At 36.0% G+C, this 14,806-nt stretch overlaps 2 protein-coding genes across 2 annotated transcripts; both read right to left on the reverse strand.

Annotated features, from left to right (window-relative positions):
- Positions 1 to 1,762: 1,762 nt before the first annotated feature.
- Positions 1,763 to 2,389, reverse strand: LOC149621084 (uncharacterized). The gene has a single exon (XM_089854690.1). It carries the CDS (start codon positions 2,387 to 2,389, stop codon positions 1,763 to 1,765), a length of 627 nt encoding a protein of 208 aa, XP_089710816.1.
- Positions 2,390 to 7,575: 5,186 nt separating this feature from the next.
- Positions 7,576 to 14,806, reverse strand: LOC149621085 (uncharacterized). Its single transcript, XM_089855874.1, has 7 exons — positions 14,382 to 14,806; positions 11,413 to 11,494; positions 11,283 to 11,345; positions 10,736 to 10,867; positions 10,536 to 10,672; positions 10,419 to 10,462; positions 7,576 to 9,031 (listed from the first exon to the last, which is right to left on the reverse strand). Exons 1-7 carry the CDS (start codon positions 14,426 to 14,428, stop codon positions 8,094 to 8,096), a joined length of 1,443 nt encoding a protein of 480 aa, XP_089712000.1. The 5' UTR covers positions 14,429 to 14,806; the 3' UTR covers positions 7,576 to 8,093.

The following is a 14,806-nucleotide window of genomic DNA, read 5'->3' on the forward strand; positions in this document are numbered from 1 at the left end:
GGGTTATGCCACAGCCCACTCGATCACGCAAGTTGCACGCGCTATAGAAGCCCGTCCAAAGAATTCAAAACCCATGTATTTTCGAGAATCGAGAGGGTGTAGTGGAAAAGCTGGTAAAAACATGAACGAGTCTCGATTTTTGAGACAAAAAGCACTGAAATGTTAGGGGAATTGTCGAGTTGATGAATAAACTTTTATAGGAAAGTGAAAAATGTAAGCTCTAGCTTCCTGATTTTTTTACTATTTGTAAATTAAAGTACACTAAAAAATTAGAAAATATTTTTAAAGGCTTAGGACTGATAGTTATTTTTCTAAAAATTATCAAACTTTTAAAACGCGCTGGGCAAATTATTCAAATAAATAATTTTTCCCCCAATACTTGTAGTACTTGGTTTTCACATATTTGCCAATTAGCTTTAACGACTAGTTAATTGTAATAATAAATAAAATATAAGCCCTTAAATACAGTATTTTGATGAAGAACATTATCAGCGGGATTGTTTGGGCCTAGTGTTTATTTTCTAACCGAAAAACTATTCACGCTTGAAATTTCAAAATTTGTAGGACTTTATAAAACGTTACTACGCACCTCTCCTTAAAATTTCACGACATTTGATCCACAAAAAGCGAAATTACGCCCATTTTACCCCAAAAAAACGGCATTTTCCCATAGACATAATGCTAATTCTTAGACTGCTTTGACGAACGTTATCGGTTGAGCCTAGTGTTTATTTTTTAACTGAAAAACTATTCACTCTTGAAACTTCAAAATTTGTAGGACTTTAGAAAACGTTACTACGCACCTCTTCCTAAAATTTCATGACATTTGATCCACAAAAAGCGAAATTACGCCCATTTTACTCCAAAAAACGGCATTTTCCCATAGACATAATGCTAATTCTTAGACTCGTTTGACCAAGGAGTACTAATCGGTCATATTCTTGACTTTTGGCTGTTTGAAGGGGCTTCTATAGCGTGTGCAACTTGCGTGATCGAGTGGGCTGTGGTTATGCAAACAGACCAAATAACGTATGACTTTTTACAGACTTATGAAAAAATATTGGAAATCTATAATTTTAATTAAAGACCATTTATCTAGCCAAAAATATTAATATTAATACGATTAATATGAAGGTTTGACTTATTTTCGTGCTAAGTTATGCCACTGTGAAGTAAAAAGACGTAGTGCTGTTTCAAGGAAACACTAACATTTCTTTCAATTGAAAAGAACCTAAAGAAGGAAAACCAAAAACGGATTTATGGGATAAGAACGATAATTCACTGGCCATCCTCGCATACTTTATTGAGAAACTTCGTCTGCTTATATTTTGACTCCACCCACAAATTCTGTATATAGCTACTTCTAGAGATCGAATTTGTGGGTGGAGTCAAAATATAAGCAGACGAAGTTTCTCAATAAAGTATGCGAGGATGGTACTAGAGGCTAAAGCTATGATCCGACGTTCTTATCCCATAAATCCGTTTTTGGGAAAACTTATCGGATTCGATATAAAATCGCAGCTAAAATTGACAGAATAACATGAAACTTCTTTGGAACTTTTAATATAAATTTTTGTCAAAGTATTAATTAAAACTTGCGTATTCTTACCACACACTAACCCTATAACAAATTGTACGCATAAATATTGATTATCGTATAAAAAACAAACTTTATTTCAAAATTACACTGGAAAATGAAATACTTTGACATTTTTTTGAAAAAAAAAAAAAAAAAAAGGTTAAGGAACGCATGGTGATAAGTTTATTGAGGTGGAATGTCTTTATCAGATTTGATTCTAATAATTGGAGCGTCTTCATTTTTACGCAGAAGAATCTTGCCATCTTGAACCCAAACGAATTTGTACTGCTTTGCTTCAGCGAATTCTTTGACGCGATGCAGCAATTTCTTGTTGAAATGGGTCAACTTCTGGTTGATGTAGATTTTGTCATCCTTGAATGATTTATCCAAAGATGATGCCAAGATTCCAGTTGACCTCTTCTCTCTGAAGGCTTTCAACCAAGTCTGGGTCGTTTCCACCCTATGAAACGTGACCGCGATCGATCTAGGCTTGTTGGTAGCTACTGGATAGACACTAGTTTGACGACAGACTCGAATCAAATCGCTTGGAAAAGCCAAACCCAGATGGTGAACTATAGAGGCTAAAACAGATATCAGGTTCTCATCGGATTTTTCTAGAAAGCCGTTTATTTCCAAGGTGTTGAGTAGTTGCTCTTGCTCAGTGCTGTTCAGTTTGGACTCAATTTTTAACCTCCAGTTATCTCTTTCCGGTTTCGAAGCAATCAGTTTTGGTTTAGTAGCCAAGTTGTCGGCAATTTCCGTACACGACTCTGTTATTTTGGCTAGTAGTGGCGCGACTATTTGGGGCATTATAACCTCAGCCGAAGATGCTGGCGACGTTTCTACAGCAACACCTGAGACTAATCCTTCAAGTTTGATCTTCACAACATCTTATCTACAATTAAATCCGATAACATTCCTAGTTGCTTGTATGCATACAATATTAATAAATTATTGTTATTATTATTAAATGTACGGGAACGGATGAGAATGAGATGGTGGTCCGGTCACTGTGATAGGATGTTCTGATGTTGTCCAATTTGGTAAATGTTTGTAAATGTAGACAAGGTGAGTTGCTTTGATGAGTCAGTGGCGCAATATTCTGTGCTGCTAAGTGTTGCGGTCGATGATGAATTTGCAAAGTAGAATGTTGAGATGGAGTCTTAGTCAGTTCAGGAGGTTGGTGTAATGGTAAGGTACTCAGTGTTGTTTCACTAGGTTGGGTTTGTACTGGAGCTATTTAAGTTGATTTAGAGTTGTCCCAAGGGGAGGTGTCGAAGCTGTTGAGTAGGTTGTTGTTGTTGAAAGCGGTGGAGTAGCGTTTGAGTGCGTTATAGTCGTAGCAGGAATCGATGTCGAAGCTGGTGAGTTGATTGTGTTTATTGCAGGAAGCGATGGCGTTGTGGTGCACTCTAAGAAATTGGAGTGTGATTTAACACCTTTATAAGTACTTTATATGGGTCCAAATTTGACACCGTTACAGGTGTACATTTACACCCCTGAAGGGATTTAATAACACTTATTTGAGCAAAGATAAGTATAAAATTGTGCAACAGAGGTGCAGTTTAACACCTTTTTAACTCTTTTATCGCACTGAAAGTGAATTTTTACTCTCATATTAGTGTTGTGCAAATCCTTAAAGGGTGCGGCATAGCACCTTTCAGGGTGTCGCTTCACACCTTTAAGAGTGGGAGATTATTTGGTAGGATAATAGTAGAAATTCTAGTACTTTTCCTAGACTTAAGAGCAAAACCGATGACGTAAAAACACTATAGTAGCTACATTTTGACCACTCATGACGCATAACTCAAATATCGAGGATGGTTTTCCTGTTTAATTAAATTTTGATTATCCGCCATTCTGCAGTATTATTAGCAATTAATGCTATATTCATAGCAGGGTTCCATCTTGAGAGAACTTCATCACCTATAAGGAGGAAAGTTCTCACATGCAGAACTATACCTCTTTAAGCGAGGGTTGTTGCGTATAAAGTAATTTTTACGGGTTTATAAACTTCTGAAAAAGGCAGAAAGTTTTCAATTCGTACAAATGCATAGGGTATTAAATTAGTTTTGGAGGCTATAATATTCAAGCAGGAGATATAGACGTTCTAGTTAAATTTAATATTCTCTTTTCACTAAGAGTTTTTCGTGCACCAGAAACGCGTTCAATCTAATTTGCACTACAGATTTTACAAAAAAAAAATCCATTTAATACTGTAATTTTTCTCAAAATAATGATAAAACATGTCACAAAAGCAAGAGCTTTGCTTCTCAAGCTGTCCCTACTGTGAGGCCAGTATCTAACCTAGTCTCGTTTTTTAAGAGTATCGCTTAGCACCTGTAAGAGTGTCGCCTAACACGTTTAGCATAGTTTTATGAAGGTACAACACCGCCAGATTACCAATTTCTTTGTTAATTTTATTTAAAGGATAAAACTGTTTTCTTTCATGATTATCATCTTTAAAAAAAGGTTTAACAAGTACGTTTTTCAATAATTTTTTACTGTTTGTATTGACTTTAATATTAAAACATTAATGAAAAATAAATGAAAGACCTTATTCAAGAAACAAGCAGTAATATAATTTTTCATGTTTAATTTCGAACGGTGTTTTAATAGTGTTATTTTACACCGAATTTACACTTTAAATTGGCCCCTAAAAACTCAAGGTAATAAAACTCTCTTTTGGGTGTTTTTACGGTGTTTACACCGTTTTAACACCTTTTTAACACTTCCATTTCTCAGAGTCTGGGTAGTGATGCTATTGTTCGCATCAACGTTGCCGACAATGTGGACGAAGGAGTATGGCCTGATGAAGTTAGTGTAGTAAGAAGTAAAAGTTAACTGTTTTTAATTTTGATACGCTACTTTTTCCTACAGTAAAAAAATTCAAAATAAATTAGAATTTTCAGCTTCTTTACTTTTGTGTCTTTACGTGCTTTTTATTCTCACCATTTTGGAAATTTAATTTATAGTGGGACCGGTAAAATAATAATTAATGCGAGGGTCACTGGTCCCAAGGACCAGTTTAATAATTCCAACATGAGGGGTCGCTAGTCCCGAGGACCACTAACAAAATTCACCTTATTTCCAACCCTGTCCTAGAGTCTATGTTCTAGCAGTAGCATGTCTGTAAAATATCAGAGATTCTTCAAGACTTAATTAAACCACAAAAATACCTATAACCATTTTCAGAGCAAACTAATAATTTTACGGATAAGCTATGTAAAAGTAGATATTTCCCAATTAAATCAATCCATATTTTCTCAATTAAATCAATCCATATTTTATCAATTAAATCAATCCATATTTTATCAATTAAATCAATCCATATTTTATCAATTAAATCAATCCATATTTTATCAATTAAATCAATCCATATTTTATCAATAAAATCAATCCATATTTTATCAATAAAATCAATCCATATTTTATCAAATAAATCAATCCATATTTTATCAATAAAATATACCTCATCAATTACAAATGACTTACTCTAATCAAAAATAATCGAAATTATTAATTAAAATACGGGGTTTTGCGGGGAAAAATCATGAAAACGGTCAATATCCTTCAAATTAAGCACATAGATTCTAATTGAACTCCTCTTTTGAATGATTCTCATCTCCTTAATTGCAACTAGTGTAGGGCATACCAATTGAATTTAACTGAACCCCCTCCGATTTCATTTTTAAACTGGTCCAGGCGATTTTTAAACTGGTCATTTGCCCTGTGCCACCGCCTTATTACCCACGCTCCCGTTCGCCCTATTCGAACTGAGGGGAGACGGTGGGACGGCATAAACCTTAGGTGCCGCCTGGTTATAGCAGGGAGTATGGAACGTTAGAGGGAGTGTTGATCTAATGCTAAAAAAACCGACATACAGTGGCAAATGGGAAAGAAAGTGGGGGTAGGAATTTTTATCTCCGTTCCACAATTTTAGCTAAGGCGCAGGCGCGAGTAACGTCGTTTACTACCGCCAGCAGAGAGAATTTGCCGCCTGCTTCCGCTTCCATTGACTGCTGCCCCACTCACTCTGTTCAACCAACAATCAACGTCTGTTGGGAGGAAACCGAGGCTTAATGAAAATGCCAAATTGTTTTTGAAACGGTTGTAGGAATGATTCAAGGTATTCGCTTAAAAATATATGAAAGGAATATCCTTCCACGCGTTTCCAAAGCCAAAAACCCAGATAGAAAAATGTAAAAGATGGATATTAGCTTGTGGAAGACCGATTTCCAGTAGCTTCTATTCACTTTCAATAAATTTCAAGCTTTGTTTTTGGTTTGTGAAATGGTTTGTAAACGATATTTACCATGTCGGGTCTTGTTAAATACTTAGGGTTACTTGAACAATTAAAAAACAACACTTCTTATAGTTAACCATCATACCATGGCAGAAATTCAAACACGACCTTCCCCTACTAGTTCAAAGCCGGTTTTTAAATTTGACGCATGCGCGCGGACACCCCGATGAGGCCCCGAGTCAGCGCCAGAGAGAGACGATTTTAGCCACGAAGCGAACGAAGGCGCCTATTCACTTTACCACTCCCCAATAGCGTCGCTAGGGTTTGAAATTTGGGGGGGCTAAATCTGGGCAAACTATTTTAAAGTTATTATAAGAACTTAATATAAACAAGATGGCCCAAGGGCTGGGACTTAATAGTAGCCACATCGTTATCTATTTAATTAGCACATAAATAAAAAGAAAAAAATTCAAAGACCCTAAACAAAAATCAGAAGTGTCCGACCTCACAGTGGTAGCGTCTCTTGCTGCTGCGCCAGCCAGCCGGGTTCAATTCCCGGGTGCGGTATGAAATTTTTTTTAATTAAAATAAAACCTCTAACTGAGCTCAGCTACCACTATTGTTTCCATTTAAGCTAAAATCTGACGATAACGAAAGCGAAAACCCCGGCCAGTACTACTACGATGTGGCTAAAAATTGCATAATGGGTTCTTTGGAAAATGTGTAGACCTTTAAAACTATCCGTAAATTTGTGTCAACGTGAAATTATTCGTATTTTAAAGATGTACAACCTTTTATTGATAAGGACTACGGAACCGATTATGAAGGATTTTCACTCGTCTTTAGTTTCTTTTAGTTTTGGTTAGCTTTTAGTCCACACTATTGGGACTCCCTTTGAAAGAACATGAAACATTTTACTTGTCTTCATCTGTTTTTTTCTTCAAAATTTTACAGTTTGATATTGAAAATTTTTTATATATTGCTACAGAATTTTAGGTTGCTAACAGCAAATTTTTGGTAGGGTTTACGGATTATTTTGGGGGGGGGCTAAGTTTGGAATTTGGGGGGGCTATAGCCCCTCCAAAAAAGGCCTAGCGACGCCACTGACACTCCCTCTCAAGTCTCTCCTCCCTGATTCCTGCTTTAATCCTTGTGAAATCGTGAAATCACGAAATCTTTGGCAAAAATCACGAAATCTTTCTCGTAATCATTGGCAAAATCACGAAATCTTTCTCGTAATCATTGGCAAAATCACGAAATCTTTATCGTAATCATTGGCAAAATCACGAAATCCCGCACGTTTTTCGGGAATGTCGGACCTCTGAGATGGGGCGCTCTACTTCTAAGACTTCTGAGAAATGGTCTTTGCTTAATAACCTACTTTTTAGGCTTCTCTTAGGGCGTTGTATTTCTAGATATCTAGTGATGTCTAACACCAGACTTCTCACGGCGCTCTGTTTCTAGATATCTTTTTGATATGTCTAATACAAGGTCTCTTAAGGGGCTCTAATATATTCAAAAGGCTCCCGAAGACCCAAAAACATATTATTGAAGACGTTTCAACATATATAGATCTTTCATTCACAATACAAGCAAGGGTTATATGATTAATTTCAGCTCATATGAAAGAAATGGCGGAGTATGATGTTGCCCCATGAATTGACTATATTTTTCAGAATGTTCCAAGGTAAGGTAACTTACTTCAATTGAAATTACCTTCTGAAAATTGATTTAATTTAAACACGATTAATGAATTTTAATATTAGTTAGAATGTTTAATTCTTGAACAACATTTTCTTTCTACAAATGGGACAACTCAAACAATTAAAATTATGTTACAGTAAAATCAGCATATTAAGTAAAATATTTACATTATTTCAAAAAGCAGTATTAACGTATAATGAATAATGGACATTCCACTATTACTACTTGATACCTTCATTTTGAAAAATTTTGAATATTTACAACGATCACATTTGAAGGGTTTTTCTCCACCGTGAATGTATGTCTGTCGTGCAATCAAATTTCAATGGTATTTCACCGCTGTGAATGCGGACATGTCCCAAAAAAAAACTCTTATATTTACTAACAAATTCACAACAGTCATGTACGTCTGAAGGGTTTTTCTCTATTATGAAGGGTATTATGTGTGATCAAAACGAACTTTCATGCGCTAGTAAAGTCACAATGAGCACATTTAAAGGGCTTTCCCCCACTTTGAACGCGTTGATGCCTGATGAAAGTACTCTTGCCAGTGCACCTAAAGTCTTACTGATGGCATTTGAAGGGTTTTCCACCATTGTGTATGCGTTGATGTTTGGTCAAATTAGGCTTCTGTACGCTGGAATAGTCACACTTATCACATTTGAAAGGTTTTTCACCACTGTGAATGCGTTGATGTATGATTAAAATATTCTTGTGAGTGCTGGAATATTCACACTGGTTACATTTGAAGCGTTTTTCGTCACTGTGAACGCGTTGATGTCTGATAAAACTACGTTTGACAGCGCAACCAAAATCACACTGATCACATTGGAAAGGTTTTTCTACAGAGTGATTACGTTTATGTGTGATCAATCCGAACTTCCGCGCGCTAGCGTAGTCACACTGATCACATTGGAAAGGTTTTTCTCCACTGTGAACGCGTTGATGTGAGATCAATACAGACTTCCATGCGCTAGCGTAGTCACACTGATCACATTGGAAAGGTTTTTCAGCACTGTGAACACGTTGATGTCTGATAAAATTACCCTTGACAGCGCATCTAAAATCACACTGATCACAATGGAAAGGTTTTTCTCTACTGTGAACGCTTTGATGTGTGATCAATATAGACTTCCACGCGCATGCGTAGTCACACTGATCACATTGGAAAGGTTTTTCTCCACTGTGAAGTTGTTGATGTGTGATCAATACGGACTTCCACTTGGTAGCGAAGCCACACTGATCACATTGGAAAGGTTTTTCTCCACTGTGAACGCGTTGATGTCTGATAAAACTACTCTTGTCAGCGCACATAAAATCACACTGATCACATTGGAAAGGTTTTTCACCACTGTGTATGCGTTCATGTCTGGTCAAATTACATTTCTGTGTGCTCAAAAATTCACACTGATCACATTTGAAGATTTTTCCTCTAGTAAGAATTTTTATGTGATGGTTTGGACCTCTTTTGTCTTCAGGATTATGTTTTTCCTTGGATTTATCTACAAAAAGCAAAAACTATATTTCATTAAGGAAATAATCACGTAACATCCGGAAAATAGAGATACGACACGAGGAAATCGCGATGATACTATAGGATGTGGTCTTAACTTGTATCATACCCTTTTTTGATGCATCCGCCCATTATTATCGTTACACAGTGGAGACGGGGAGCGCGCGAAAGATTCCCAGAGTCGCGTCTACTATTTCCTAGTTATATTCAATCGTGGTTTACAAATTAACATTAAATATATTGTATTTAGAATTCTGTAAGGGCGCTTGATTTAATAAGGAATGCCAATTAGGCGTGTGAAGACACAACATTAAAGAAAAGAAGTAGTTTCTTTCTCTCTAAACCAATGCGAGGCTGCTTGTTGGTGTCATATCTTATCAATCACCTATTGTAATAACTAATAGTTCCATACAAAATGTACAAAATAGAAATAATACACAAGGGTTGCATTCTATCACTCACTGAATATAAACTTGGACCAAGTAACGCCACTATATTAATCCTTGTAAATTCTAGAAACCCCCGAAAGAAATAGTCTGGGGTGTAGCCCCTGTGTTTGCGCCAAACCAAGCCACAGAGCAGAACGAGTGTAAAATCTTCCCGTCTCATTAAACTATATTTTTACAAGAGTAATTTCGCTTAAACTATTTCTCCTTAGCACTGATGGAAAATGTCTTGTATGTAGTTTATTATTGTTCCTTAAAACTGATAAAGGCTTAAGAGAACCAAATTTTTTGACATAGGGGTGAATTTTTGTGCTAAACCTTACCGAAAATAGAAAGTTAAAGTTATAAATAAAAAATAAGTTAATGCGTGGTTCAAATGACGATATACGTGGGTAACAACAGGTTAAAAGTCAACCAAATTGATCCATTAACAATTAGTCTGAAACAGGTTATAGTTGAGTCTAAAAGTACGTCCAGGTTGGAACATGGGTTAGATTATCAGATTATCTAAGTTATATCCCAGCATGCTCTGTCGATCATCAAAAGACTGTTGGGAAATTCGAAATATTTTCTATTTTGGGCCGATGCCTTAATCTTTTCGATTGGCATCAGCAGTAGTTTCGAAATAAAATCAGATTCGCTACTTTCGCCAACATGGGTCGAGTAGAGTTCATTCTTGTATGTTAAGCCATAAAATTGTTCGAAGCAGTTCATTGCATTGCCGTATAATCTACATTCATTAAGGGTTCCAAAAACTAGCTTGCCCAACTTCATACCATCACCACTGACTAATAAGGCTTTTAAAATTTGCCCTAAAACTTTTCGGGGCTTCGGTTCTAGCTCATCAGCGTTTGGTTCAATGAACTTTGCACCCAGCGAGTGACTTGTGGGAGACTTTCAGTATTTCATTAAAAATGAAAATCTACACACCAGGCTGCTTGCGGTTCCTGGCCTCAGTAGAGAGTCCTTCCGAACTATACAAATAAATTGTGATAAATAGTCCGTGGAAACAATAAAATGAATACACCTTTTTTTCTCTCGCAATACCTTTCCTTTTGAGATTGAGGTTGTTGCTGTTCCGCAACTGGAAGGGATAATGCTTGGCTAGCTGGCTCTGAATCATAATCAACTGGTTCAACTTTCACTGATACATCGTTAGCCTTTTGAATTGCTCCATTTTTCTCCTAATTTTTTAGACAATTAACAATGATTAAAGAATATTGCTAATATCTAACCTCATAGGTTACCTTGAGATCTTTGACTTTGTTTTTCAATTCTTCTCTGACCTTAATGAGCAGGTCAATTTTCTCTCGTTGCTCATTAATAGTTAATTCATTTCCCATTCGCTCTTTCCTCACGTTTGAAATTAAAACGTCAAACTGAAAAATTCAAATAAGATTCCATTACTACAGCTGATTTACATGGGACCTTCAGGCAGAATGCCTTTTAAAGAGACGAGCAAGAAAGATGAGAAACCAATGACGTCAAAGAACATTAATGGTCCTCAGTTTTAATAAATCTTTAAACAAGGGACCTTTATCCTCTAAACCTTCAGCCAATCAGAGGGGAATTTATCATTGGCCATTTAAAAAAGTTCATTGTTCATGAGTCATTGAGAGGCTGCAGGAAATGTTATTTTTAATCATGTATCTCATAAACTCTTCATAAGGAACGGAAAAACTGGGTGCTTTCACTCAAGCAAAGCGAAATGGCCCCTAGGTTCGTTTTTTGCCATTAGCCGCGCTACCAGCACAGATTTCCTCATAATGCGGGAACTATTTTATCAATTATTACCTTGTTCCTCAGTTTCTTCATTTTGTCATCTTTGCTTAAGTAACAATCTTCCTTATCCATTTCCTAAATCAATTTTGCAATTTTCAACTTCATAGTAGAACGAGGAATAGTTCAAAAATATCGCAAATACCTCTCCGAGAACAACTCTTTGAGAATTCACCAAATTCATGTAGGCTTTGCGTAAAGACTGTTTGTGGCGACACATTTCTTTCCTAAAATTAAACTTTGAATGAAGACGTGTTTCGAAACATGGAACATTTTTCGAAGAACAAGCAAATTAAGGAATGGAGAAAAATGTTAATATTTTAAACTACTAAGAGTTTACAGTGTTGCCAGGACCTTTGTGAGACAAAGTTGCTCAAGGCTGAAATGCTTGATTAGTGAGAGAGTGTAGTTACAAAATCCGATTCAATATTAAAACTGATCATATCTCGATCTGGATAGTGTCCGACACGAAAATTGAAAAGTTTCCGTGATTTCTGTTCAATTTAGCTGTTTTGGGCATTTGATTAGTCCAGGGCTGATACTCAGAGCTCGCCTGAATTTTAGTTGAAATAGTAACCAACTACTTTGAAAAAAGTAACTTAATAGTAACTAAATAGTAACTTAATAGTAACTTAATAGTAACTTAATTTAAATATTTAACATGCACAATTGAAGTAAAACTCAGTTTAAAATTGTACACACAGGTGTTTAATACTTAACCTAACCTATAGAGTAATGGCACCTACTTGCCTTTGACTGTATTAAGCTCTATGGGTAGTTAACATGGAGTGCCACTAATCTATTCGGCCTAACATTAAACATCAATATTTTGGAAAAGGTGGCAATTCTTATGAGGGATAAGACTTTTTTTTTTTTTTTTTTTGGAAATTTGAAAAAAGCGGCGGCCATTTTAGATCTAAATTTTACGCTCTATCGAATGGTGTGCTTGATTTTGCTCTAAAATGATTTTTGACCTTATTCACTCATACCGAAATTGTACCCTGACTTGTAACCATTCTGTAACTAGAACCGCTCTTGAAAAAATAGCAGACTGCGCGAAAGCCGAAAAACGTACTAAACGGCCGCGGCCCCCTGGCTACGGTAACGCGCTGGCGGGCGCGACTGGTCCTTCAGCTGCAGCATAGCCCATTCGATCACACAGGCAGATTTTTAAAGGGGCTGGAAATAATACGGCTACCTCGATGGGAATAAATGTCTGATCGTTTAAAAAAATTGCTTTTTAGTTTTTTCACCCTTCATTCACTCGGAAATTATAAGGAAAACATATTTTTTTAAGAGATGGCCTATCAAATTTTAAATTAATCAACTTTTAGTAACCAAAATTCAAAAAAAGTAACTTTAAGTAACCAATTTCAAAAATAGTAACTTTTAGTAAAAAAAGTGACTCAGTATCAGCCCTGCTATTAGTCTTAAAAACGAGGACTACTGCGCCGCTATTGGTTTAGAGGCATTGGTTGAATTCTCACAGGCTGAGAGACGTAAGGGTAAGGTGGGGCATAGTGCGCTCTATCACGAGCTTATCAGGTGCGAATTAGCAGAAGCTACTAAACCAATGGCGGCGTAGTAGTCCTAGTTTTTATGATTAATTAAATGCTAATTATTTTGTAATAAGAGATCTTTTTTTTTATTATATTTTTCTTTCGTATTAAGATAAAATGTTGTTTTCCGACCTTTTCCTTCAAAAATGAATCAAGAAAAGGTTTAGGTTTTACTGTAGATACATTATTTTACACAAATTCAAAATTTAATAGTTAAATACCAATTATGTGAAAATGTATCAAATTGGTTCATTTTATACTTGCCAAATATTTCTAAATCTTGAGTTGATTGAAAAAAATGTCACTATTTGGGGCGCCTAATTCTAACTGCAAATTAAGGGGCCTGCCTTTATACGCATGAAATGTCTTGCAGTTCTCGTGAAATCAGAATCGAAGAGTAAATTACAAATGGCGAAAAAATTTAAATGAATTCCGAAATAACACAATTTTTTTGTAATAAGAGATTATTATTTTTTTTCATAAGTTTCCGTTTTATATTTAGAAAAAGGCCCTCGAAAAGGCCGTTCTTATAAGGTATAATGGGACATATTTCAGAATAGCTCCTGGTAGTCGTTCACTTTTCTTTCTATGTTTATTATATGTAAAATTGCATGAAAAAAATTATGGTGCAAAAATTTTCCAGCGCAAATGTTTATTTAAAAAGTTACAACCGTTTAAGTCTTTGGCTTACGCAAAGGCTTAGAGGTCACGAATTAAGATCTCTGCAGACGAAAATAACCAATTAATTAGCTGCCACCTTTACCAAAATTATATTCTCCTATTAATTAGCTGCCACCTTTTCCAAAATATTCTCCTATTAATTAGCTGCCACCTTTTCCAAAATATTTATATATTAGGCTTGGTTAGGTTATTTTAGGTTTGGTTTTGGTATTTTCGTCTGCAGAGATCTTAACTCGTGACTCCTATACGTGTATGGTCCTTTTTCCACTTATAATTGCTTTATTAGGCGCACGCCAAAGAATTAAACGCTTGTAACTTTTTCAATAATCATTTGCGCCGAAAAAGTTTTGGGCCATAATTTTTTTCATCCAATATTACACATAATAAACATAAAAACAAAGAGATCTGCTACCAGAAGCTATTCTGTAAAATTGCCGGTTTAATGTTATGTTACCCGGCCTTTTACTTTAAATATGAGAGGCTAATAAAACTTCACTAGCCCATCTGGAACAGGTAGAGGATTTTGAGCCATAGCCATGTAGTTTCGTAAAATTATGTGGTCCTGAGTTAATGTTTGAACATCGCTAGCCTGAGGAGACAAAATGCTCTGGCAAGTTATTCCACGCAATGATTACCCCATCAAAAAATAAATATTTCGCCGCGTCATTTCAAGAATGGGGAAGGTGTATCTTATGGATGGCTGTTCCATGTGTTATAATTGTTGACGCTGTATTTAAAAAATATGTTTGGTCTGGACTGCGTAGTGTAGTATTTTCAATCAAAACAACAAGTCTGGATAAAGGGGGGAGAGTCCTTAAGAGAGATTGCTTCTTTGGGACATTCTTCAAGTTCAAGAGATATTTTCATTACTTACCAGCTTAAAGGTTTCATCATCACAACACAATCTTTAATAGCATCCATCCTACTACTAAACCAAATTAAACTAATGATTCAAGACTATGTCAAGTCCTGTAACGTCTGAGGAATCTTTTCCTTGTTATTTGTTCTTCTTGGCGAACGAGTTTCTTATTTCTTTTACTAAAAGTTTCTCTAGTAATTTTAGTTTACCACTTGACGGTCCATAAGAAGAATGCCTAGCAGACGTAAAAGTTTGCAAAACCTCGAACTTGGAGGCGGTATTATTTTAGTACTGGAGTGGTATTAAGATAAGAAAAGAATGCGTGTGGCACGTCTGCGGGGTGGGAAATAAGGATTTTTTAAACTGGACATTAGGCCAGCGATCCCCCTGACCTTGACGTGCCCTGGTCATTGGTCTTGGACACGAGCGACTAAAGCCCC

Source organism: Phalangium opilio, unplaced genomic scaffold, assembly GCF_054372755.1.
Source record: "Phalangium opilio isolate 3A_F unplaced genomic scaffold, DU_Popi_V2 ptg000209l_1, whole genome shotgun sequence".
Taxonomy (NCBI): domain Eukaryota; kingdom Metazoa; phylum Arthropoda; class Arachnida; order Opiliones; family Phalangiidae; genus Phalangium; species Phalangium opilio.

Coding starts and splice junctions, on each gene's coding strand:
- LOC149621084 (XM_089854690.1), bottom strand. CDS start 2,389: ATGCCCCAAATAGTCGCGCCACTACTAGCCAAAATAACAGAGTCGTGT.
- LOC149621085 (XM_089855874.1), bottom strand. CDS start 14,428: ATGGATGCTATTAAAGATTGTGTTGTGATGATGAAACCTTTAAGCTG. Junction 11,495..14,381: donor ATGATGAAACCTTTAAGCTG/GTAAGTAATGAA, acceptor GTTTAATTTTAG/GAAAGAAATGTGTCGCCACA. Junction 9,032..10,418: donor CAGGAACCGCAAGCAGCCTG/GTGTGTAGATTT, acceptor TGCTTTTTGTAG/ATAAATCCAAGGAAAAACAT.